A 26,956-nucleotide genomic window follows, 5' to 3' on the forward strand; every position below is an offset into this window, starting at 1 on the left:
TCAAAAGAAGTGCTGCAGAACAGGCACAAGATACAGAAGCAAATACACAGATAAAAAAAAAAAGGTGCTGTCAGTGCAAATAGAAAAAATTATAAAAAAAAAAATAAAATCCTTTTATCCTGACCTGGTGTGCTTCATGAAGAATTTAAAGATCTGAAGATGTGTTTTGTGGGTTTGATTATGACAAATCAGAGGGTGATAGTAGCAGTGGCTCTTTGCCTTTGTGTCAGAAGGTTTTGTGCTAAAAGCATCAACATAGAAAACAACCCACACATCATACATGCACCCACTCTATGCAGCTATATCCACGGGCTATTTACTGCTCAGATATTCATTCATTTATGCTCTTGCACTCCACATACGCAACCACTAGTTCTACGATGTGTAGCTTCTCAGCCCACTCCATTGCTCTCTGATTTCCCCAGATTGACAGAAATTGGCCAGCCTGGTCAATACAACTGATAGTGTAGCCCAGAGAAATTGGATCTCTCTCTCTCTAACCTCTTGTTGTTTCGCTTTTTTTTTTTTTTCTTGTCCTCTGTCTTTGTCTCATTTTTATAATGGCAAGAATTTCTTAGTTTATAAAAATAAGATGAAATGAGAGATAATGAAATCAATGAAAACAAGAGACTAGGAGAGAATGAGGACAGGAAATATAGATGTTGGTGCTCAGTAGTGCATCCGTCCAAACTTTATCCAGATATTTGATTCACTCTTGACAACTAACTTAAAATACACAGTCAAGAACATAATTAAACTGTGTGTGTCTGTGTGTGCATGCGTGTGAGTTAAATTCTTTACATTTGTAAAGTTTGGAAGATGGATTTTTGTCCAGTTTAATTCACCAAAACAAATATATAGTGCTTTTTGGAGTCGAAGTGTTTCATGTCTTATTACAGTGAATTTAAATACATTTATGAGATCACATTGAAAAACTGAAAAAGTTTCATAAATGTAACAGCAGATGTCTACAAAACTATACAAATTTAAATTAACTACATATATAAAATACAAAATGCAAAGCATGTGCAACAGAGTGATGTTATATCTTTTAGTTAAGTGGAAAACATTCTGTGCCAGGCAGCCACATTCAAACTGATTAAGTCAGGGAAATTTGAGTTGAGTATAAATGTATCTGTATTGCAGATTTGGTCAGTAAGTGTCATGACTTAATTTCCATAAGCTACCCCATAAAGACAAAGGAACACTCCAAACAACTCTGTGAAAAGGTGATTAAATGGGACAAATTGGGAGATGGATACAGAAATGTTTTCAGTCCCTTAGAATGTAGGTGGATCAGTCTTTACGAAATAAAAATGGCACAGTAGTAATTGTGGCTACACCAAGTCATCACTTTATGTCAGGTGTAAGAATGTAAGTATGGTGTGTTAAGACCCAAATAAAGTGTAACAATGATACAGACTTATCCCCAAAGATAATTGTAATTGCTGCCAAAGTGCCAATAATGACCTGAAGGGGTGAGTAATTACTGTATTCAAACAATTATTTTGTAATTTATAATCAAAATCATTTTTAATTCAGTAAGATCACTGTGGAGAGACTTGTTATTAATCTTGAGATTAAAGTATTGATATCATGAAAAATCCTAAAAGCACAATTTGTGCATCAGCAGCAGTTGCAGTGTAAACTGCAATATGGGACTCGATTCAGTGATATCCTTTTCCTGCACAATGGTTTTCACAGCATGATTCAACTCTCCTGCAGCTCTCCACTGTGGCTGTTCAAGAGACCACATGCCAGTACATGTAGAATCCAAAGGCTTTTTAATTTAATGGATGTGACACACAATGGATTATGCTGTATGGAGTATACGTGACACTTGCACTTGACACACACACATACAATGAAAAGCACTTATGAATACCATGATAAGCAGTGTAATTGGACATTATCATTTTCTAAGGAGCAGGTGATTACATTTAAAGCAGAAAATGATCAACATTTGATTTGATTGCAAGTGATTATCATTTGAGCAGAAGCCAGTTGCCAGAATAAAATGAGCAGAGAAAATATGAGTTTGTTTGAAAAAATGGCAAAAAAAAAACATATCAGAGAATGTATTTTTAATGCACCCGAGATAGAGTGTTTGTAGTTAAAGTTCGTATGGGAATTTAAAGGGAACACATGTTTTACAGTATCTCTATGAGATTCTGATAAGGCACCAAAATGAAAAGTAGCGAGCAGCAAGAAAGCGTGAGGGCAGTTTTTATTCTTTCCTGTAGTGTTCAGGTGGTCATTCTGCTGTCACCTAAACTCTGTAGTATTTACGTCTCACTGTCAAGGGAAGCTTGTGGTTTCCTGTGAGCAAAAAAGGAGCATTGATCTGAGCAAATGAGCAGCAAATTAATTATAAGTAGGCACGGCTAGCGTAATATACACTGGAGACATCTTGTCACTCTCTCTAAGATATGAGCTAGAAGATCAAACAGAAGTACTCTCCATCTGGATAGATAATCGGAGCACTTACCCCTCCTTCATCCTCCAGCTCTCCTTCAGTGACCAATGCCTCCTATTCTGCCTGACTGGTCTGATCAATAATGTTAGTCAGCGCTAACACTAAGGAACTAGGCTAGCTTACTTTAATGAGCACATTAATAATGTATCATCTCCAGTGGGGCGCCCTAGTTCACCCAGCTATTAATGGGACATATTGTAGAGTAATTTCTGCAGCTAATGGCCACATTGATGGGGTGTGAAGTAGCCCCTCGTCACTGGCCCCTACATGGTCCAGGCTCGCACTGCTCCTCTTGACTGTAAATTGCGTGTGCCTGTTTAGTTTAGTTTTGTTGTTATCATTGTAATAGTATATATTCTACAAAGGGCTGGTAGCTGAGCACACTCATGAAATCACTTGATGAGCTCAGCAGGCTCAGATCAGAGCTTTTCTGCTAGAGTGATCCTTCAGATGTGTTTCAAGTGGATCTCGTCAGAAGAAGTTTAATGCAGCATTAATAATAGCAGTGAAGTCATTAATGGCTCTTCTAGTTAGTCATCATCTAGCTTGTCACAGCTGGTCACATCACAAGTTATCTTACAGCAGAGGCGGCCTTTCAGGTAGACAATTCACTTCTATAGAACCCTGTTCAGAAGCAGTCTGGGGCGCAGACACAAACAAAAATTAACACATTTTGGCACGCATTTTACAACCTCTGAGATTTCTACTTATTGTTTTTCTATTGATTTTTCCTCTGCTACTTTGTCTTAGATGTTCGTCCAACATCACATCCATCCTTGACATTCAACAAACAATACACATCGTCTCAGACAAACATATTGGCATACAGTACAGACAGCCACAGACAAACACCATTTGGACTCACACACACGCACGGACTGCAGGCACACGTGTGCATACAGTACAAGCGTGCCTCTTTCTAGTCTGTTGGCACACTGCGTAAATTTTACATGAGAGCTAAGCTGGTGTGTGGGATGTCACTGTGCCTGGTGTGTGTGACAGAACAAGGAGGCTGTGTGAATTCACTGAACCTGAAGTAAAATGGCATGTTCATTTTTATTCCTCCCATTCTCTTTGGTTTTTTCAGTCAGACGCATACTCTGACTGAGCTCTTGTATATATTTGGTTATTCAGAGAAAGAGTAGAAAGCTCATGTTTAGTAACATACACATAAGCAGGGTTTGACAATTATATTGATGACTAATATACTGTCATCTTATGTGGAAAGACCTTCTTTTTTCAAAGATTACAATATTATTGATGTGACATTAAGTATGTAGAAATATTAAGTCATATGCAACAGGAGTCAAAATTATTTTTATAATTAACTTTACTCATGTTACAAATCTGTCTCTGGCACATCTTATGTATAAAAATACATGACACAGAAGACTGGGCTGAGGGAAAACTATAATCATGTCACGGTCATGGAAAACAGAGTGTTTGAATCATTAGGAGTACACGGTGTCTCAAACCTGTCCATTTCATCTCTAGGTCAATTGGTAGTGAATCAATTTGTGATAAATCTGATTTAAATTGAGGATTAGGTTACTGATTAAATGTTAAAGGAACACTGGGACTTCAATTAGTCAGTGGTCTCTGACACAGTTTTGAGGCAGTGCATGATAATTATGTTACATCAGTAGCACACGGTGTCTTTTGCCGGCTACTACCCTGTGCTAAGCTCATTATTAAGATAGACGGTAACTTGTAGAAAATGTTACATTTACAGAACACAAGTAACAGCTAATATCTAATGTTTGAGTACTGTAGCCAAATTTAGCTAATTCTGTGAAACACTGAACTGTCATTCAGTCAACTAACGACAGAAATTGAAACAGCGGAGAGGGCGGTGGCATCTTGCAGGTCTGATGGACAGTGGTTTGTAAAACTGTTGACTGATCTGAATTTTGTATCCAGGCAATGTGGTTGTAATGGTACAAGCTGATGATGTTGGTGCATTGGCACAGGGGATGTTCCCTAGGCACACAAAAGGGCCTTCAATAGCAATTCGGCATAATTTAAACATCTTAGTCTACATTCACATTATTGCTGACCAGGTACGTAAGCGTGACAGTTCCAGGAAAATGACATTACCTTGATTTTTTCCAGTAGGCTGCACAACCCTCATATCTAAAGCTGCAGTAATAGAGCAGCACTTTGGGGATGAGGTGACGTGGAATATGCACAGTAAATTCTTCCAAAATTTGAAGAACTGTTGCAGCCCCATTAAGTGTCCAGTCAAATACTTCCATTGTATCAAAATTCAGATTGGTCTAAAGGCCAGCAGTGTCCACCTGGAACCATTAAAACACTGGAAGGAATTATTCACTTATTTTAGCTGGTTCAGATACTCATGTGTTTTATAATGTCTGCAATGAAATCTGTATTACTGTAATAAATCTGTCTTCATTGCTTCTTCATGATATCCGGATTTTCCTCACAAATATCATATTCTGTCTAAAATCTGATGGATTGAGAACTGAAATAAGGAAGCTGCATAAGAAGCATTAATATCTTCTGTTAATGTGTTCTACATTTGCATTCTCTTTATTCACATGCTCTAACAAAATCTCATATCCACAGACATACAGTAAATTAACACACATACATTCAAGTTGTACTCGCAGCAAAATCTGGTCTAGAGGGGCAGCTGTTGGTAGAGGCATTTGTTTTGGGGATGATTTGTTTGTTTGGGTCCTGGCACCCAGATGAGCAGTAATCAGAGGAGTTAGCAAATAGGATTGTGTTAGCCATGACGCTGAGAATCCACCCCCACAGGGCCCAGACCCAAACAGCTCAATGCTCTGGCTGTAGAATAGGGTCCAGACTGAAACATGCACGTGCGCACACACACACACGCACACACACAAACACGCCCAAGATTCAAAGCATTTGATATGATTGATGTACTGTAAAATGTACTGATTGGTTTATTTAAAGGATTGTGCGAGGTTAGTATTTATCACGGGGTCTCCAACCTCTTTTTCCATTAGAGCTACGTTTACAAAATAAAATTGAGAGAGAGCTACTTGTGTTTTCTAACATTTATTCTTATAGCTTATTTCAACCCAAACAAACTGATTTTCTGTTTTCCTGAACCTTTCGCAGTAAAAAATCACAAAAAATTTAAAAGATATTTTTGTTTGTATTTTTGCATTTAGTTTGCCTGTGTGGATTTCTTTCTATTGTATTCTCTTTCTGGTTAGGGTAGGGCGGCTTTGTGCAGGCACAATTTATTTAATTTGTAGTCTGGACATGGCAGGGAGGTGAACATCCCCTCCTCTGACCGCAGCTGGGAGGGGCTGCTGCGCAAGGACTGGGCCACCTGTGAATGTATCGGGACATGAGAGGGACCTCGTTGACAAGAGTGACAACAATACTTGCTTTTACCTTAAGAGTCTCCAAAAGTCTCCAATAACAACGGAAAAAAATTCTCGTCTTCTTTTTTGAAAAAAGAGTCGCCAGAGGGGTCTGAATACTCGATACATGCAGTGACAAAATTGGCAACACTGATCACCACTGGCTCACCAAGTTTGATTGACATCTAATTTTGAATAATTCTTTTGTGTAAAAAGGGGGCGGGACACATATAAATTTGATTGGATATAAATGTAACTTGGTTTGGCAAGTGACCACTCAAATATGACTAATCAAGTTTTCCAATTTATGTAGTATTAATTAACCCTTTGGCAAGCGATGTGTTTCAACCTTTTAATGTGATCTGTGTATATCTCCTTCACTTTCTTTCACCCTTTTTTTCTCCTTATTACCACTTTTGCCCCCGCTTATCCTTTTCTCACATGCTTTCTTTATCTCACTGTTTTTCTTTCCTTTTCTGTCTTTTCTCACAGGCCTGGTGGTGAGAGAGGCCAGCATAGAGATCACTAGACAGCAGGTAGAGGAGCTGTTCGGGCCGGAGGACTTCTGGTGTCAGTGTGTGGCCTGGAGCTCCGCAGGGACCACCAAGAGTCGCAAAGCCCATGTTCGCATTGCCTGTGAGTATTCCCCCCTCCACCCCCACCAGCCCCTTCAACGTGTTATTCAGTCTTTATCTTCCCTCCCATCTTTGTATTCCTCTCCAAACAAATTATCTTGGCTGCCAAAGAGATGCATCTCACAGACTGTCAAGAGAGATTTATAGATTCTGGAGATAGAGGCAGTGAGAAAAAGCATTTTACTAACATGGGACTCGAGTGTCCCTTTGAACTTGAGATGTTAAAAGCCTGTAGAATCTGAATAAGTTTCGTTGTGTTCAGTATAAACCTGGAGAAACCATGCAGAAGAAGAGAAGAGCTGCAGCAGTGTACACATACTAGAGAGGTTCCGGCAAATGTTCCTTCCTTTGACTGTAGGTGGTTCTCATTTGTTCTCTGCCTGTGAGTTTGTCCTCCTACTGGAAAGCACAACACAGTTGTTTCCAACTAATGAGAAACATTCTGTTGCCTCTAAAGTTTGGTCTTATTTTTAACTGTTCCCAGAAGGCTCTGCCACTCAAAATCTGAAAAGTAATGAAACCCCAGACACATGGTGGGCATAGCAGAGTGTAACAGTATAGCTGTGGAATCAAGACAATGTTTCTGCAACACAAAACACAGAGTATTACATAACTGTTTAAGCTGTGTTATCAAAAGTCCAACGGAAGGGATGTGATTTATTGCGATCAGCTAGATCATTACTTTTCAGCCCCTGTCAAAACCATTTCAAAGCATTGCGACTAACATATCCCACCCTGCTTTGCTCTTTCTTTTCTGACTTGTAGCAAACACACAGAAAGTGAAACATCCACTTGTTCTGTGTATTCTGCATCAAATACATTGTTATCACTATTGGATAGGGCTGGATAGGGATATCACTTGAGCTTAATGTTTGGCTGGCAGCTCAGTGCCACTGTCAGAATGACTTCATCTACACTATACTGCACAGTACGGAGTCAATATCCCTAGTTTTCACCTGATCTACTCCATTTAGAGGCACTTAGCAATCAAATACCTGACCCTCTCAATTTATATCTCATCTAATTCTCAATTTCTTTCTCTGCATCTTTATATTTCCATCTGTTTCCCTCTGTTTTGGTACTGTTTCTGTCTACATTCAGCGTGTACCCACTATTTCAAACACCAGTAGCTCTTCTCATTACTGCCACTGTTATACTAGCCTGGTGAATCAGAATCATGCCTCTCAGTCTCCCACCGAGCACACTCCCGCTGCTCCACCTCCTATAATCACCCATGATGAGCAGCCTGCCAGCACTAACCTATCCCTCAAATCACAATGGACCCCTCTTCCCCTCCCATTAGCTTCTGCTGAATGGATTAGCTCCTCTACTGGGTGCTCTCTCCAGGCAGGCTTCTTGTCAGAGCCAGACTCTATCCCGTTAGGCTAATGGAAACTGGGCTTGTTTTCCTCTCCTCTCCCATCATCTAAACACATACAGTTTAATCAGACAGTGAGTCAGAGCCAGTGCTGCTGAATAAAGAGGTTGTTGTGTTGAAGAACTGGCTCTCAGACTTACACAAAAGGCTGGCCTGGCTAAAGGTATTGTCGCAGTCTCTAAGTGCTTTTTGGAGGACCAGAGAATGTGTAAATTTGTTGTGATTGGCTTTCCTTTATGTGACCTCCCCAAAGCTGTGTTGATTGGCCTCCGTTTTTTTGGGGTGCAGTGATTGCTTGCCAAAGCCAGACAATAGAAGTCAGTGCATAGAAGAAAATCAAATTAAATAATTTAATCAACCAAAATACCATTCAAAGAGATTGGCATTACTTAAAATTTGATTTTCATGCTTGTTATTCCTGTAAGTACAACATTATTATCCTTTCACAAATGAGATTACTAGTATTTAAAAATCAAACTTGGCAAGCGTTCACTGACATTTCTTATTGAGGTTTGCACCAGTACCTAGTGTTTGTGCGCTGAGGAGGGAATGGCCTGACTCCCACAGGAATGTCAACTCAGCTGCTTCCACGCCCTTTGGGGTCCCGCAGTAGCACTCAGGGTTACAAGAAGTGAGAAAACGAGGGAGGGTCCAGAGGGGAATCATAATTTAAAGCCACATCCAACAAAAAACACAGTGCATAATGATCCCTTGCATGCTACTTACTGTGTTTTAAACAAGAGTACTGTAATGCCGAAGCTTTTCAAATGATATAGAGTGTTTAATTTTAGTTTATCTGCTACAAGAAATATGTGTAATAAAAGCATGAATATTTCACATTACCTCAAAAAGACCACTCCATGCCATTAATAATACTTGTGTAATTCAGGGGAATTGTAATGTTCTGTACAGTCGTTCGCATGGTGGTAATTGTGGCAGACTGGTTTAACACTAACACAATAATTCAAATAAAGACAAAAGTGTGTTTCACAACAACAACTGCAAATATACGTGTCAACACAAAATCTTTCTTGTAGCATATGTGTTGTTTTTCTGTTTCAGGAATGACATTTTGTTTAAGTTGACTGTAAATAATAAACAATACAATATAATACAGCATGTGATGATGTGTAAAAAGTAAGTAGGTGATTCTCCTCCTGTCAACTGTTAAACTGTGACTTCATCTTCTACCTTTTTAACCAATTTAAACTAAGATGCAATGTCAAACATTTTTGACACCAACATTTTCCCCTAAACCTTTCCTTTCCTTTCCTTTCCTTTCCTTTCCTTTCCTTTCCTTTCCTTTCCGGCTTAAGAAAAAGATGCCATTTGTCCTTGGATCAAAATCCATGAAGCCATGTTTCAGAATATGCCTCCAGTCATTCCTTCATTTAATTTTATACCAGACATTTACTGAAATTGCTTTCAATTCAACACTCACCCTTTCAGCTTCTTTAATATATTAAAATTTGTGGTGTTATGGCATATTCCCCTGAAGACACGCACACTCTCTGCTTGAATTGGGGCAAGCTCTCATTGAATTTGTTATTTTAAGGTTCATTTTTCCAAATAAAAAATGAACCTTAAAATGACTATAGGTATTCTTCAGGGCTTCGGGTGTAGTGTGACCATGTATACGGTAATAAGAATATGATTTAGTTTCTCCTGTAGGGGATGTGATGAGCAGTTTGTTGAAATGGTGGAATGGTGAACGGTGACATGTATCTGTTCCAGTACAATGTCCCCTACAGTAATAGCTATGGAGGAAGCCTCTATGCTGATCAGTTTTTAGCACTGTGTCTTCCAGCTGATAAAGCCTATGGGAACTGTCTGTGTACAACTCTATATCCATTCATATGCATACTTCAGTGTCCCCCACACACTAAAGAACCCATATTTACAATAATAGACAGAGTTTGGACACTGTACCCTACTACACTTTCAACAACCATTCTACCCAAGAGCATTAGACTTATTATGTAAGTATTTAAGTGTGCTTTGACTCTGAAGTACAGCTTCTGCTATACATTCTCTGCCACTGCACAGCTACAGTTTGTTCACATAAGAAAACTTGAGTTCAAAACCATTGTGCTTTTCTTTTGTGCTAGAACACAATGTCAATAGCAGCCCATTAGAGTATTAATACTATTCTGTGAAGAAGACTTGTCATATTCTTTCCACAGATTGAATCACTAAACCAGGGTCATTTATAGGCTAGTTGCCATGGACACACTTAGGTGTGGGTAAAAAAAAGAAGCTGATGTATTGGTATGCCATTATAAAATCAGAGATTAGCAGTAAGGTGGAAGCAGACTCAACACTTCTCTGTGGCAACATCTTTGCATGTGTTTGGTGAGAGCTAATCAAAAATCAGTACTCACAATCTTGGAGTTCACCTCTTAAAAGTTTGAGCTTGATTTTAAGATTCACTGGGAAGCAAACAGATTTGTTTCAACTTGGTTTGTTTACCTTGTCAGCATTTCTTGCCTTTCTAAGCCGGACTGGTTTAGTTTAATGGAGATTGGCCGGTTAAGATTTTATACTCCCTTTTAACCAATTACGAATTGTTTGGCCTGTTGATTTGATTCAGTTCATGTTTGTCCAATTATTTTAGACTTTGCTGTAGTGGGTGTGGTTCTGTTCTTGATTAAATGTGTTGAATAAAAATATACAGAGAATATCTGCCAAGACTTTTGCAAAGACTGTGGAAGTGGTGTCAGTCGAGATTTAATTGTAGATTTAACACTATGGTGTCCCAATGTTCCTAAGTAGAACCTTAACTCTCTTTTCTCCTTTATTTGTCCTCTACTCTTTTGTTGTGTATGATGCTGCTCCCTCTGCTCCTGCGTCTGTCTGTGCAGGAGGTGATGATATACAGTATGTCTAATGGGCTTCAGGTTTCAGTGTAGCATGACACTTCAGTAATCTTGCCCTGCCAGAGCCAATATCCCTGCCCTGCCATGGTCCACCAAGGATCGTGCACCACAAAAATATTAGTTTTTCAACAAACCCTATTCTCCCTGTCTTCATTCTATCTACTTCGGGCAATTTATCTGTTTTGTACGTGGGGAAGATAAAAAAGAACACAGGAGTTGCAGTTAAAGCGTCAAAATTTTAATGCCCACTGTTACCCTGTCTTTTCTTTTGGTTATTATTTATTGCTAGCATCCAGTACAATTAAATTATGGAATCACAAAACATTGATATTGAACAAAACTCTCAAGATACACTGTCATGTCACTGAGATATATGTAAATATTAATACACAGTGTGCTTTCATCTGTTCATTGTAGACTTGAGGAAGACATTTGACCAGGAACCTCTTGGGAAGGAAGTGTCACTTGAACAGGAAGTGTTGCTCCAATGTCGCCCACCTGAAGGCATCCCAGCTGCTGAGGTATGGTACACAGGTCATTTCACTGAGGCAGTACACTATAGTTGGTAGAGAAATTTGATCATTTCTAGGAAAAGATACATTCTGATAGATACATGTTTCCTGTAGAAATGCAAGCTAGTGATATGATTATCCATACTAAGCCCTGCCAAATGACCTCAAATCTAATAATCAGGCTCTACTTGGGATATGTTTAAGGAAACAGCTTCACTCACTTTTTGGGGTTTCTGCTGAAATGTTATCATTCGTGGTGTGAGTATATATGAAATCACTGTATATAATACTGTAACTGTAAAATGTCTAGTAGCAACATAATCATCAATATTGCATACTTATTATCGTGTCTCATATGTTTTGGTAAACCAAAAGGCTAAGATTTTAACGATGGTTCTGTTCTTTTGTGCCACATTAAAAAGTGTGCAAAGTGTGTTGATTGCTCTGTTGTGAATTCTGCCCATTTCAGAAATTGTAATGAAATAATACAGAGTAAATCTGACACGGTCCGGTGCACAGATAAGGGCATTTTCCACCACAATCTGGGCTATTTATGCAGTTTGGCTGTTTCCTGAACACTGACCAGTCACAGCAATTTGGTCATAGGAGAGGAATTTGTAATTATGTGGGAGAGGAAAAAAAAGAATAAAACCATTTGTCTCCCTGTGTTACCTTAGCTCAGCCAATATCTCCTCCCTGCTCTACTTCGTCTCTGCCCTACAGGTGAACACTGTTATAGCTGCATTTGAAAAGGCTCAGTTGAGATTGCAGCAACATAAATAGAGGATGAAAGAGTGGTTTGATGGGTAGGGGGGCTTTGGTGTTTTTTTTTTTTTTTTTGAGTTGGGGGGTGTAGGGACTGAACTCTGCAAAGGCTTGTGATTGACCTGGAAAAGCTGAGTTAAGTGAGTGGAACTGCACAGCATTTATCCCTGCTGAAAGTGCTGACAGGCTAAATGGACAAAAGTTTGGTACTGGCACTCCACAGACTCTCCTTATACAATTCAGGCTTCAGTCTGATAGCATTGTTGTAGCAGCCATATAGTACTGGTGATTCAGCCGCCTGTCTGAGGACTCTCTGTGGCTCAGTGTGGTGATTAAAGACTCAGCTGGTGCCCAATGATGGCACGTATATGTTTTCTGAGATATGGAAGTGCTGTGGCATTAAAGGATAAATAGGAGAGTTGTCATAAATAATAGTATTTTCAGTCTGGGTAATAAATTTGGCCTTGTTGAGGTAGTCAATGTAGTTATCCCTCCCAAAACTAGCCATGCATTCCATCAATGAAGAACTCAGTAATGCTGGAGCAGGCTCTACAGACAGCGATTGAGTTTCACCATATCAAATTTGAATTCAGGACATGTTGTGTTGCACTTCTTCCAAAAAGAAAAAACTAAATGCTGAACAGATTGTTTCAGACTCTACCTGCATGCATAATTTTCTGTATTCTGACAAAAATGATTGTTTTCTCGTTTTACTTTCCCTTCTGTTATGTAGTTGACTTTTGTGTGTACAATGAAACACATTCAGCTTCTTTAATTACCAACACTTACCTCATGGCTATGAAAAAAGACAACAGTTGCATTCCACAAGAACTCAAACACAGCTGCTTCAGTGGGAAAAAGGACGAAACCGAATGCGTCTTTTTCATCTGTTTGTCAGGCCTTTTCTCACACAAGCCCCACAGAGAAAAAGCCTCAGAAAAAGCAGATGGGCTAAGTCTGTGGTTACATATGAATCTGCAGAAATATGTAGCAGCCGTTGGGAAGGAAAGATCTGTCATATTTCACCCACTCTGAGACAAAAAATATAGAGAGAATGAGAGAGGCAGAAGGAGAGGAGCTGTTGAGGTTCGTCGGGGTTGCATCCAGTAGGTTGTTGTCAGGCCTCCAGTGGGCTGTCAGATGTTCACAGGCCTTTACCCAAGGAGGGAGAGGCTGGCAGAATGGCAGGCTGTGGCTGAGTTGTAAAACCCATACTCTTACAACACTTTTGGTAAATCATGCGAATTTTATGTGATGGACATTGTGTTAGGTTGCAGGGTTTCAAAGCTGTTCTTTTTAAAACGGACGTGCAGGATTCTTATGCATTGTGTCCTTGCTGAGTGTGTGCTGCACTACACATGTTCTGCTATGCATGTTCACATGTCAACATGCCTGTGTGCCAAAAAGGTGTATTCATCCACCGAGTGAACAGTGGGATTATGACTGACCACCTGGAAGAAAAATATTCACTGCTGATGAACAGGAAGAGGGACGTAACTTAAACGATTCCTCTGATTCTTCTGCAATGCCAAATGAAAAGGTTTTATGAAGACATTCTGTCATTTAGCTTCTTGACAACTATCCAAGCTGTACACGTTTTACTGTACAGAGAACTATGACCATTTTTTACTGTTGTTGATGGCATTAAAATAGTTTGTTTGCAACCTCGACGCGATACTTTGATCATGTTTTTACCTCAGTTTTAAAAAAGGTATTCTGCACTCTTTCAAAGCTAGGAAGACCACAATCAAAATTAGTTTCGATCTCAGGTTTTATAGTGGCACTGTCCTATTTGTTGTGATCCAGCTTCAATTTGTCCTTTTTGTGTTCCCACTTCTAAGATGATTTACATCATGGATTGTCATGATGGTTTACCGCAGTAATGACATCCTGTGATTCTATTTGAGTGGTTTTAAGTCATGGTTGGTTTTCTTCGAGGGCTTATGTGTTGAAAACTAAACATTATGCTGAATAGTCAGGATTTGCTCCTGTGATTCTGAATAGAACATATGAAATAGATCCCATCAGACACCTCAGAGGGTTTCACATTTGGAGTTCAGTCTGAGGTTTTGTAGCCCTTATTTTTGACAAAGTAGTTGATACATTGATTTTTTTTTTTTTTGAAGTACATATAGTCCCTGGGATCTGGAGTACACACTGTTACACACAAACACACACAAAAAAAATCAGCAGGCATTTATTTTGGCTCTCTTTGCCACCATTACCAATGGAACTTTGGCTTTGGAGGACTGAAATACTGCGGCTGAGGTTTCTGAAATAGCCCAAAGATTCAGTCATCTGAAAGTCTTGGTCTGAATAAATTTGACACTCACCAGACTCCCTAAAAGCCATTGTTACTGTATACGTTTTCATAGCCATGAATATTTGATATAGAGTTAATCAGGAGCAGAAGAAAAATCAAACTGTTGTGGCTTTCGTAAAAGAAGGGATTTGACAGGAAAGGCTTTTTGCACCAGTGAGTTCTGCTCATAGAAAGAATAATACAGGTAAAGATGGGGATGGAGGACTTATCATCAGCTCAAAACTGTTCCTTTCCTTTGGACATGTCCATGAAGCTCTTTCATCAACAACTTAAAGGGCCTGTGCCGAAGTAATAGTGGGGTCTTTTCATACTGAGAATATGTGGTAGGCTCATAAAATGCACTTAAATCTCCTTTGTGAAAGAATGCCTCTTTATTGTTCCTTTCTCTTTTCTTCTACCATGCCCTCCATCTCCATCTCCACTTCAGAGCACTTGTCACAGCCCTAAGAGAAAGACAAGAGTTCAGAGGTGATACTGCGCTGTGAGCTGCTGAGCCTGTTTCCATGGAAGCAGGATTTTAATTCAGGCATCTTCTCAGTCAGCCGAGGTCCTGCCGTGTTATCATGGGTAACGAGTCATTGATGCTCTGCAGGGAAGAGGCCCTGCTGCCATGATTAAGTCCACTGGCTTTACTGAGAAGAAGGATAGGAAACAAAAAGCTCTTTACTTCACTTGCTCGTCAAGAGAACTAAGAAAACTCCTTCAGATAATTTAGACAGCTGGGGTAATAACCAAAGCCAAATTTCATAGTAGTTCTGGGTCCATAAAGTTTGTTATTCAGCTCAAATTATGTTTCTTATTTGTGTTTCTTATGTACCAATAATGACTCTCTTTGAGTGTTATCAAAAACTCCAATATAGCTCAATTGTCCTGACTGAAGCACTCGAGGAGATCCAGCATGCACTTTTCCCACACATCAAACTATGTAAATGTTAGTGATTGGTTATGCTTTTAGGCCAATTTCTACTTCATAGGTAAAAAAAAGGCACATGACAAATGGTGTCCCGTGAGGTCACCTTGTCAAGAAATAGCTGAGTGCTTCCTCCCAGTGAAAATGGTGCATAGTGCAGTTATGAGGGGGGCCAACAATGTCAAGAGTAACAACACATCAGTGCCCAGCGAAAGTGGAAGTGTGTTTTCATTATGGTTACCCATGGGAGAAAGGGTGTCAAGGGGCCAAACCAAATCCCTGTGGCAACCAACCAAAGATTGCCTTCAGGCCCTCACCTGTCAATCACTGCTGTTTTCCCGTGCAAAGGCTGTGATATCCTCTAATAGTCCAACATGTATGAGCTCTGCTGTCCACTGTGGAAAGTCACTGCATGCACTTTCTACTATTATCTGAAATGGGTCTGCCCTTAACAAATGTTTGCATGCAAAATCAAACCAAATCAAATCAAATCAAGAATTGAAAACTTTATCCATTACAGGACAGACTGCTTAGGGTTTTAGAACGATGCAAGGATTTGAACTTATATGAGAAAACAAAACCAAGGAATTACATGTACATTATGCTAAAAGCGTTACAGAGCAACTTATTTTTTTAGAAGCTCCTTGTCATTTTTTGTTTGGAAGCACAAGTGCACCTCCCAAGCACTTGAGGTAGTATTTGTTTACGGTTCCCATAAGGGACAGAATAATATCAATGATATTTTTCTAAGCACCAGATTTGTAGAAAAGGTTAATGGCTGGCTTCCAGGTGGTAATTTAATTTAATATGGCAATGAGACTTCTCATTTTGGAAAAAAGATGCTTTTTTTATCACTTTCAAATGATTTTTGAGCTGTTTACACTGAGCTTGCAAATCGGTCCCAGCATTTTTATCCTTTCTCCAGAAGGTTGTATTGTATACCGAGAAGGTTGTGACCTCTATCACAGCACAAAACCCCTCTCCCTTGGTGGAGTTATCATCTAAGCTTTTCTAAAGGCCAGAGGAGACTTGGAGAGACCAAGAACTGCGTGCACAGAGTGCATCACACAGTTGTCCAACTTCCAAAGCTGCAGCCTTAGAAACAGCTTATACTAGTTTATTATTTAATATTTCACAAAAAATAGCATGTGTGCTTCGTGTCTCTCTGCAGTCAAATTCAGACTTTTCCACCCACGCATGGATGTATCATACATTTTGGCTTAAAAATTAAATGCAAAGTGTAATGGCTGAAATCCCATAGTCCTATCATCACCATCAAAATATAATCAACTTTTTCTTGGACCAAAGATGATTTATAAATCAAATTTCAAATAAACTAGACATGCATGCAATAAAAAACAGACAAAATGGTGAAAACATGATTTCCCCCAAACCTTATGTCACATATTATTCTAGCCAGTGAATGATCCTAGGACTCGTATTTTATTTTGAACTGCGAAAGTAAAGACAGAGAGAGAGAGCTGTGTTGCAGAAGTGAAGTGTCTTTCTTTGGATTTAGTTTAAGAAATGATTATTCTCCTCCAGCAGACTGTAGAGAGCTTTAGGCAGGACTGAGTTGGAGGAGATCATTACTTCTGGCTGGAGTCTCGATGATCTGTCTTCTGCGTGGACACTTATAGTAGAATCCACTCGAGCTACACCTTTGTTACCTAACCTCATCCTCCTTTATTCCCCCTCACCTGTCCCATCCCAGCTCCTTATCATACACCCTCACAAACACACAAACAGATGCACACACACATAAAAACATTTTTCCCATCACAACTCAAGATATCACACATTTGTGCATTTGGGCTGCTTAATATTTATACAGCTCACATTTCCATACTTGTCATGCAGGCAGATGCAGAGCATATGGCTTGTTGTCTCGTTGTGAATGATTGAATAATCAGTTTGTAACCTTTTGTGGCTCATTCTCCAGGTGTGTCATTCAGGCCTGGAGCGGATATATGTGAAAAAAGGAAATGAATAAATTACATTGCATAGATAGCTAGATTTCACGTGGAGAAGCAGGAGAGCTCATAATGACTTTGCTGTTGAGGACTCTTTCACATTGCAATGGAAATTTTTTTTCTACCTGTTTGCTTTTCACACCCTTTTCCACCCCCACACTTTGCTGTATGTTCTATTTCTGACACAACAGTGATGTGCACTGAATGGCTTTGCCCTGCATTGGTTATTAACAAGTGAGTGAATTGTATACAGTGTGTTCTCTATATTGGGCTAATTAGGGTGCTAGCACACCCCGCAGAGCACAGGAACATCCCACACAGTGGTTACTCATACCTTGCTGCTATGGCCAGACCTTCTTCAGGTTATGTTTGCTAGTGGGAGTGACAGTGAAAAGAAACAGGGTCCTAATTCGTGATTTGGAATTCTTTAAAAGACAGCCATGGCCATGGTGAACTAAATGTGTGTTATTAAAAATTAAAGGTCGCCTTTATACCATTTACAGTTAAACATGTGATGTTCAACATGTAGACACACAGAAAATGTTGTACAAGTTTAAGGTAAATAAAATTACATATACACATAATGGTGTGTTAATGAAAGAAGTTGATTGTTGTTGTTAAGCCAAGAATTATCAGCAGACTTTATAGAGCTTATAGTTCCTTATAATTCCATTCTTTTGGTCAAACTTGAAGATTTTGGTTCATTCTCACTGCTCCCATTTCTACAGTTGGCAGCTGTTTTCAGCAGAAAATTAAAAGTAAATACTTGTCTAACAATGGCAGACAAAGTTAGCAAATAGCAATTTGAGCATTTTGCAGCTATACAGCAAAAACAGAGTGGGTTGAGATCATAAACAGATCAAAAAAAGGACTTGAAGTGGTCCGGTGAAATCAAATATGTCTCAATCTGTATCTGGATGGACCTAAACGTAGACATTAGACAGGCAGTATGCAAATACCTTAAAGGGCAACTTGCTTTCTATGGCTTTAGTTTATGGTGTAAATAGAGGGTTTTTTTATAATTAGGAGTTCAGATGATCTAATCTGGAGAAGTTCTGGAAAAGCAGGTTGACCATGATTACAAACTCCATAGTATGAGCAACAAGATGACATAATCTGAACTGAAGCGTCCTCCAAAATATGTCATCTGGAGGAGTTTTTTCAGAGGTTTTTCTAAAAGTAGAGGGATATTTCAATGTAGGGAAGTCAGAGTGAAGTTTAATGGCATTTATTGACGTGTGCTATTGAAACCAGAACCAAAAGAAGAAGTTCAATATGAGTGAAGGCGTCCATTAAGGGTATCAATTTTGTGCGGTCATAATACGTCATTCTTCATTGCCTGTCCAGAGCCTCCAAGTGATCAAAAATAGGATATTGTAGATTTGAAGAATAATCCGGAACTGTCCTATTTCCTTAAAAACAGTGCATACTTGACACAATAGTCACCTCATTCTGAACAACCAAATGGATGATTAGTTACAGAAGCATGTAATAACTCATTGTTACACATTTGATTGAGAAATAATTATTTGAGTCGATCTAAAATGGAATCTAGTGTGAAAGGCAATGCCACCTACAAACCACTGGAGCTAAATACAAAACATAACCACTTCAAATCTCATCAGTCTGCGTGACCACTTGAATGAATCAGGGTGTTGTCTCTGTGCCTCCTCTGTACGCATGCCTACATTATACATGCACATATATGTCACTGATTCATCAATATGAACACTCATTTTCCTCCTCCACAGCATGCAGCACCTATTTGACATCTCTTTTTCTAACCCGTCTATACAGTATTTATTTTGTTTTCAGTAGCGTCTGATATATCCTGGTCTGTGAATTTTCTAGAGCTCAAGAGATGAAATAAATTGTCTCATCTCAGTCGGATGTCTTTCTGCTTTGTTTACATCTTACTTTAATCTCTCACTATCCCTTTTCTGTTTTGAAAAGTCTTCACCTTTTCAAAACAGATTTACCTCTTTGTAACCTTTTTTCCTCCACCTACTGTCTTTATCTTGTCCTGTCCAGCCTTGCCTCACAGGGATGATATATTTTTGGGCACAACAGTGACTCTTCCTGTATGTGCATCTACTTTCCTTCTTCCTCATCTGTCTCCTCTTTGTCTTGTCTCTACATATTCCTCTTCTTCTGTCTCTTCCTCTTTAGGTTTAACTTTCTGCCTTACTGTATTCCTCTCTGTCTCTCTGTCTGTCACTTGGCTGCCTCCGACCAGGCAGGAAGACTCGCGGTCTTTATGACAGCTGACATGTGGCAATTTCCCTTCGTTAATGACAAGAAATGTGCCAATTACCTCTCCGGATGTTTCACTGCCAATCAGACACTAACGAGCTGTGAGTGTGTGTGTGTGTGTGTGTGTGTGTGTGTTTGTGTGTATTGCTAACATTGTAGGAATATCACCTGCCTTGTGGGGACTAGATGTTTTTCCCCACTGCGAAATGATTGAATTATAGGGGGGTGATTTACTTTAGCGTTAGCTAAGGTAAGGGTTAAGTTATGGGTGACTATGGTGAGATCAGGGTAAGTCAGTCAATGTAAAAACCCAGTGCGATGATAAAGAAGAGTGTGTTTGCGAGTGGATCTCAGCGTGCATGCTTTAGTCTGTTGCCATGAGAGAAAGTTGCTGTAAGAGATGGATTCTTCTTCTAAATTTTAATCATTTAAAATCTTTTCAGGAGTGTGGTGCAGAAACTGGCTTACCTTTTCATCTCTGGCTTTATTAATGAGTCCTAATTATAGTCGGTAGAGAATAAATGATGGGTGAACTGTTGCTCACTTTTTCTCTCTCACACACACATTCCCACTTCTGACAGGAGTTTCTACCACTTTCTATCCCTCGTCACTCTGTCTCCCTCCCACCCCTCCATCTGTGCTGAAAAGCTCTTTTGTTCAATTTTTAATTACCTTCTCATTTAAAAGCGCTCTTGACATCTGAACACAACACGTTTGGAGAGGCTGCCTCTGTGATTGGTGCAAAATTGGATAACCACCTCTTTGTATCAACTGTCAAATTCTATTCTAAGAACAGACCTTTTACTTCCCATTGCCCTGTGCTCTGCACCTGCTGGTCTGATCACTAAAAGACAAAATATTTACCACGTCAACAAAACCATGGTTTCACTTGTTTGCATCATCTTATGTCCAATGACTTTTCAGCTTGTCACAGAGAACTCCACACAAAATGGTAATCAGATCACTGCCAAACGTTTGTTCTCTAAACTCACGGCCCATTTTCTCTGGGCATGTCTGGTGAATGAACACAAAGAACACATGCACACAAAAAAATCCAAATTACTCTTCTGTACAATGATGCATGCACTATGCCTATCAAAGCTGTGTATGGACATGCTTTTCCTTTAAAATGATCAGCTACACCATTAAATCCACCTTGTGGTGGACAGGAACCAGCATGGAAAATTCATATTGCTGACCATGATCAACAGGTGTCAGAACACCCAGTGTATCACAGATTATAAAAGTCTCTATGCTGACCTTGTCCCCTACACCATTAAAACTGCCAAATGTATTTAATGTTGTTTCACAGTAACTTTCCTCACTGCTTAAATGATATTAAAGACATTAGCTATTAGCAGCCTTGCAGTAGATCTTCATACCGTTGCTCTCATTGATTTGTGTAGTAATTAAGCTGCTTTGAGTGTAGATGTAAATTAAGTGAAAGCGTCAATGGTTATTCCCCTCCCCAGCTGTGCAGTGCTGGTCCAAGCCCGATAGAAATTGGGGAGGGTTGCATCAGGAAGGGCATCCGGTGTAAAAACTGTCAACATGCGGACAATGATCCGCTGTGGTGACCCTGAAAGGCCTGATTACATGTACACAAAGGCAAAAAAAAAAAAGGTTATTATAAAGCATTATTTACTTTTTGCATGGCTATATCTTCTCATGATGTTAAGAAATTAAGATGAGTTCTAAAAACTGTCTCTGAATGATGGACAGGAGTAAAACAGTACACCTCCATGTATCATGGCTTATGTCATGCTGCACTTTATTGCATTGTGCTTGTGTGTCAGAGAGGGAAGTTTCATTTCAGCCAGTAGACACCTGGTAAGGGAATCCTATTCTTCCTGGCTCCATGAGATTGATTTAGTTTATACATGTTCATGGAAGGCAATGCCCATAAGTGCCAAATCAGCTGAGAGAATATACATCAGACTTACAAAGGTTTACTGTAAAGCTCTGCTGATATTAAGTTGCCATTAAGTGTTTGTTCAGATCTAAGTTGTCATGGAGATTCACGTCTTAAAAGCTGCAGTGGAAGTGTTAGTGTGTGTGTGTAAGTCTGTGAAATAATTGTCAAGTGAAGAATTGAAAATATTTCTTTTGCAGTCTCTTCAATGTGTTCCTGCTGGATATAAGAGAAGGCAGCCTTACTGAGGTGTGACGCTAATGGCATCTTTGAGATCTGTCATGTCAAGCTAACACAGATACTTCACCAGTGTGCTCATTCAGATGACCCAGTGCATGTCACAAACACCCTTTCTTCTCTTTTAAGAAAGTTCTAACAATGCTGGTATTGAAACAAAGGCCTCTTTGTTGTGCATCTTTGTTCTCTCACATCCCAACAACAGTGAGCCCACAGACTGTTTTGTATGAGCAAGCCTCATATCAGGTTATTGCGCCACTTTTTTTGAGATACATTATCTGTCAAGAGAGAGACCCTTTATATAAACATCCTGCTTATCTTTGCCTTTACTGCTCCTTGGTGTCGTATCACTTATCAGTTACTGCTCCTCATGGGACATCACAATACACAGGAAGTTTTCTGTTCTCCAGGCCTTCTCATGACTGGACAGCTTCTTTGAAAAAAACTCCAGGAAATATTTTGAATCAAAGCGGCTGCAGAGTTTTGAGGCGGCATGTGTTATTCTTTTTGTAAGGCCAAACCTTTGCACCTCTTGAAGAGAAAACGGATGTGGATGATTTACAGCCAAATAAAGACTGTAAATGGTCCCCTGTTTGGCGATAGTGCTGAGAGTTCAATATCAGTATTATTTAGAGGAATGGAACTCCTAAGAAAAGGTCAGAGAGCCTCTCATCTTCAGGAATTGTAGAGTTTCCTTTTCTCTGCTGTTACCACAGTGCTTTGTTCTAGGGGGGGATAAAAAGAGCATGATACAATAGCTATTGACTTTTTGTAGCAGCACCTCAGAGACATAAACAACTTTTCTCTAATCGTGGCACTTGCTGTTATTTGAGTGGTTAGGTGGAGGCAAAAAAACCCTTTGCTGTTTAAACACTTTTTTGTGTGATTTTTCTAGAGTTCAATGAGGTCACCTAATTTATATTTGCTCACACATCTTTTGTTTTCTGTATTTTTCTGTTGCCTTGACTAATATGTGATTTCTAAATGTTATGCTCTCTTCTGTTTCTTAGGTGGAGTGGTTAAAGAATGAGGAGGTTATTGATCCTGCAGACGATAGAAACTTCTATATCACAATCGACCACAACCTTATCATCAAGCAGGCCCGCTTGTCTGACACCGCCAACTACACTTGTGTGGCTAAGAACATTGTGGCCAAGAGACGTAGCACGACCGCTACCGTTATTGTCTACGGTAAACTACTGTCTTAGAATGAACGCAATCAGTGATCCAACATACTGTACATCTCACAGCTCCTGACCTGTAAACATTGGTCCTATTGGCCACATGAGAGATTCTTAAAGTCAGACTCTAGGGTAGAGAGAGTGTGTTGAATTCCTACAAAAAGTGAGCTTAGCTCAAAATAAAACAAATTTCAAAGTCACGATCCATAAAGCAAATCCCTCTCTTTCCTGCGGTGTGTAACATTCCCTCATTTTGTTTCTGCCTGAAGGTGTGCAAGGAATTGAAGATTTGTGATTTTTTTTTCTGAACTGCAAGTGAGGTGCTGATGTGGCTTAGCTGTACTTAAAGAGACCCCTGCTGTGATTTCACACAGACTCACCCACATTCTCCCTAACATCAACTATCATGACGGTTACTGCACAGCATGGCTCTGAAGTTAAATCTCAACGCCTGCTGGAGGCGACTCAAGACGTGAAATGACACATGGAGCAGATGCTCTTTTGAACCTGAAATATTGTTTTTCTGTGTGGAAAGACTGCTGGTTTGATAGCTCATTTATCGGAGGCCAAGAGGGTTCATCTTGTGCTTGATGGAACGCATTTTAATACTTCTGAACAAAATCACAACCTCTTCATTTCAGAAAGTATCCTACAAAAATGTACAAAAAATGTACATCCAATTATGCAAATGAACACATGTGCATAAACACACAATACAAGTGAGCAAACTTTTATTGTCACCAGGGAAGTTTCATGTCTATAATTTCATCGTCACTACTTTCTTCTGGAGTGATAGGGCGTGTGTTGTACGTCTCTGTGGCCCATTATGACTTCATATTGAAAAAGCCATTCATTAACCAGAGAAAGTACCACAAACCACCACATCTGTTTGTGCAGTCCTTACTAATCGACCCCTTTCTCAAAATTGGGATGCTCGTACATTTATGCATATGAGTACGTGAAAATGCGCAGCCACACAAAGCAGTATGTGAAACCAAAGGAGAAGGGAGGATTGTGTCTAATACTAGTTGTAAAAGTGAGAAGGACAGGCAATGTGTTTTTAGCCTAGTGGTTTTCCAGCCTAGCCTGCCACGAGGACACTGGTTACAGGACTACAAGCAATAAAGAGAAAAAAAAGGGTAGCGAGTCAGCGAGACAGAGGGAGAGAGAAGATAGAGTCATAATCAGTGGTGAGAGGAAAGCAGACAGTAAAGAAATGATAGGGCTTTGGCATTCTTCTCCTTAAGTCCAATATTTTGGGCTTCAGTCATAAGCACGTCACATTTGAAAGTCGTAGGCTCCGAGGGGCCCAGCTCCACCATCTCAAATGCCACAGACTTGTTCTCAGCCACAAGCCATAGTGTCACTCTCCACTGGATTTAGTCGCTGACAGAGATGGATGAGAGAGGAAGAGAGGCATTAGGAGGAATCAGTGAGTGGAAAATGCAGTAATCTGACCAGAATTTACTGTCTGGCTTTGTGGCAGAGTAACGATCTGAGACTTGAGGGTACAGTATAGACACATTTTATAATGGGCAAAGCATTGCAACACTCAATGTACTAATCACTGTAAAAATAAAACCAATCAAATTTATTGTATAAAAACATGAATACAAATTAAAAGTTTAGATTTTGTGTTTCTACTGTATGCTTATATTAATTGTGTTACATGTTGTCCTATTTTATTTATATTTTATTGCAGTCCAATCTTTGTTCTATGAGCTTTTAGAAATCACTTCATGACTTCTTTTAGAATTTGCAATAAAAATTCTGTATATAGCCATCTAAGCCAGAGCTAAGAGAAGAAACTGTAATCTTATATATTCTTACCTGTTTTAAAAATGTTTATTGCAGTAAATGGTGGATGGTCAACATGGACAGAGTGGTCAGTGTGTAACAGCCGTTGTGGGCGTGGTTACCAGAAACGCACACGCAGCTGTACCAACCCAGCCCCACTTAATGGTGGTGCCATCTGTGAAGGGCAAGGCATCCAGAAGCTGGCGTGTAATCCTCTCTGCCCAGGTATGACATACAACTACAAACACCCACTTGTTAGAGGGCAGAAAGGGTTTAGGTTCACAACAGCTAAATACATACAATATGATGCAAGTCTGTGTTTGCATATTTCGCCCTTGCTCGTGGCTCCATCCTTACACGTGTCTCTCTCCCACATATCTCATGCTGTCTCGATCACATATCCATTCACCCACTCATGCACACATTTGCCATTTCGTTCACTCTGCGCTCATCTGTCCTGTCTTATTGTGTGGTAGTGGATGGCCTGTGGACAGAGTGGAGTAAGTGGTCCACCTGTGGGACAGAGTGCACCCACTGGAGGAGGAGAGAATGCAGCGCCCCAGCACCCAAAAACGGGGGAAAGGACTGTGAGGGCATGGTGCTCCAGTCCAAGAACTGCACCGATGGGCTGTGCATGCAGAGTGAGTACCCGACTAATCCTCTGCTACTCTCTCTGACCTGCCAACTGAAGAAATTTCTTCATCATTTGACCATGAGTTTCATTCTGCCCCTTCATCACACGCTGTGTTTCACACCGTGTCTCACTTTGTTTCACTTCACTCATACATAAAGAATTAGACATGCTAACATGCCAGTCTCTCCTTCTTCTGCAATATGTTTCTCTTCAAGCACATGCATAATACACAAATGCTTTTGAATAAAAGTTTTTTAAAAGCAGAAGCAACCACACATCTTTCTTGTGTCAGCTCTGCTTCAAACATAGGTTTATGTTAAAAAAAGACTTGGCCACATGGGGAAGTACTCAAAGTAATTATGCTTGTCACAGGCTAAGCATGTTGGGAGTTGTGTTTAAAATAATAGGTGATTATATTGCAATTATATTGGGGGGAGGGGGGTGGTCACAACTACCAAGCTGCTATGATTACTACCATAATTCTAAATCTCTGGATTGCTTAAATCTAATGACAGGAAACACAAGGCCACAGAGTGGCAAATGTGCAGACTTAGTCCTCCTTCCTGAACTGCCAGTTACACGGAAAAGAAGAAAGTATTATACAGTACTTCATCTTGTACCCTTACACTTATTTGAAATGACAAATTCTAGGATACACCACTTTTTTATTTTCATAAATCACAAGTCATTTGGTTTTATTGTTTTATTTTTAACAAAAAATGAGCTATAGCCAGTTTGTGGTACAGCCAAATATTTGTCTGAAGGCACTGAATTCTTTTCAGCGTTTCTTTCCTACAGCAAGTTAAAAACAGCCACAGAGTTCAATTGAGCCAACAATCCAGCACCCTCTCGGATATAATACATTCGCAGATTGGAATCATGCTGCAGTTGCTCTGAAACATATTTAGAGTATGTGTGCTTGCTGCAGTTATAAGAATTTACAGGGCAAATGATTTGACAGCCTGAACTTCACTTAGTGAAAGAGTCTATGCCTTCTAGTTATTAGGCACAGAGCCTGTAATAACAAGAATGATGATGAGGGAGATAACAGTAAAGACTGCACAGTAACTGAGTTAAAGTGTGTCAAGTTTAATAAAATTGCTCTCCACTAAATGTCTTTGAATGAGTCAGACCCGTGCACTCTGTCACAGAGGCCTCCGTCGTGCATGCGACCCACTAGGGAAGGTGATTGTGATGTTAATAATATAGCACAGGCTCAACTGCTGGATGCCTAAGATTATATACAGATGGCCATCACTGTGTGCATCTGAGCTTTTGCTGCACCATAGGGCATTAAACTGCCACCTGAATCATGGCACATTGTACTTTATGTTACACCTGATATCACTTTGGTGGTCAGTATGCATCTTTTGATCTTCTTCTTCTTGTTCTTTTCCTTCTGGCTGTTCCCTTTCAGGGTATGCCACAGAATTCATGTGCCTCCATCTAACCCAGTCCTGTGCATCCTTTTCTCTCACACCAACTAACTTCATGTCCTCTCTCACTACATCCATAAATCTCCTCTTTGGTCTTCCTCTAGACCCCCTGCCTGGCAGCTCTAACCTCAGCATCCTTCTACCGATATAGTATGCATGTTTTGATGCTGCTAGCTTATTGATGTGCATTTATCTGTAGATACATACTGCAGAAACATACGTACTGCGTGCCCATATGTACGGAGGACTGACAAGGAAAGTACGGTATTAGTGCGCAGTGATTTTATTTAATGTCA

General features: G+C 39.8%; 1 protein-coding gene across 3 annotated transcripts in view; it reads left to right on the forward strand.

Annotated features, from left to right (window-relative positions):
* unc5cb (unc-5 netrin receptor Cb) overlaps nucleotides 1–26,956 on the forward strand; it is a 103,896-nt gene that overhangs the window by 59,223 nt on the left and 17,717 nt on the right. For 2 of the 3 annotated variants that reach the window (XM_067485159.1, XM_067485160.1), the window contains exons 3-7: nucleotides 6,331–6,474; nucleotides 11,145–11,248; nucleotides 22,623–22,803; nucleotides 24,648–24,815; nucleotides 25,067–25,231. In XM_067485159.1, the coding sequence (XP_067341260.1) occupies nucleotides 6,331–6,474; nucleotides 11,145–11,248; nucleotides 22,623–22,803; nucleotides 24,648–24,815; nucleotides 25,067–25,231 (762 nt within the window). The remainder of the gene's footprint in view (nucleotides 1–6,330; nucleotides 6,475–11,144; nucleotides 11,249–22,622; nucleotides 22,804–24,647; nucleotides 24,816–25,066; nucleotides 25,232–26,956) is intronic. The other variant, XM_067485161.1, reaches the window with a different exon arrangement.

The sequence above is a fragment of the Channa argus genome, chromosome 18 (genome assembly GCF_033026475.1).
Source record: "Channa argus isolate prfri chromosome 18, Channa argus male v1.0, whole genome shotgun sequence".
NCBI lineage: Eukaryota > Metazoa > Chordata > Actinopteri > Anabantiformes > Channidae > Channa > Channa argus.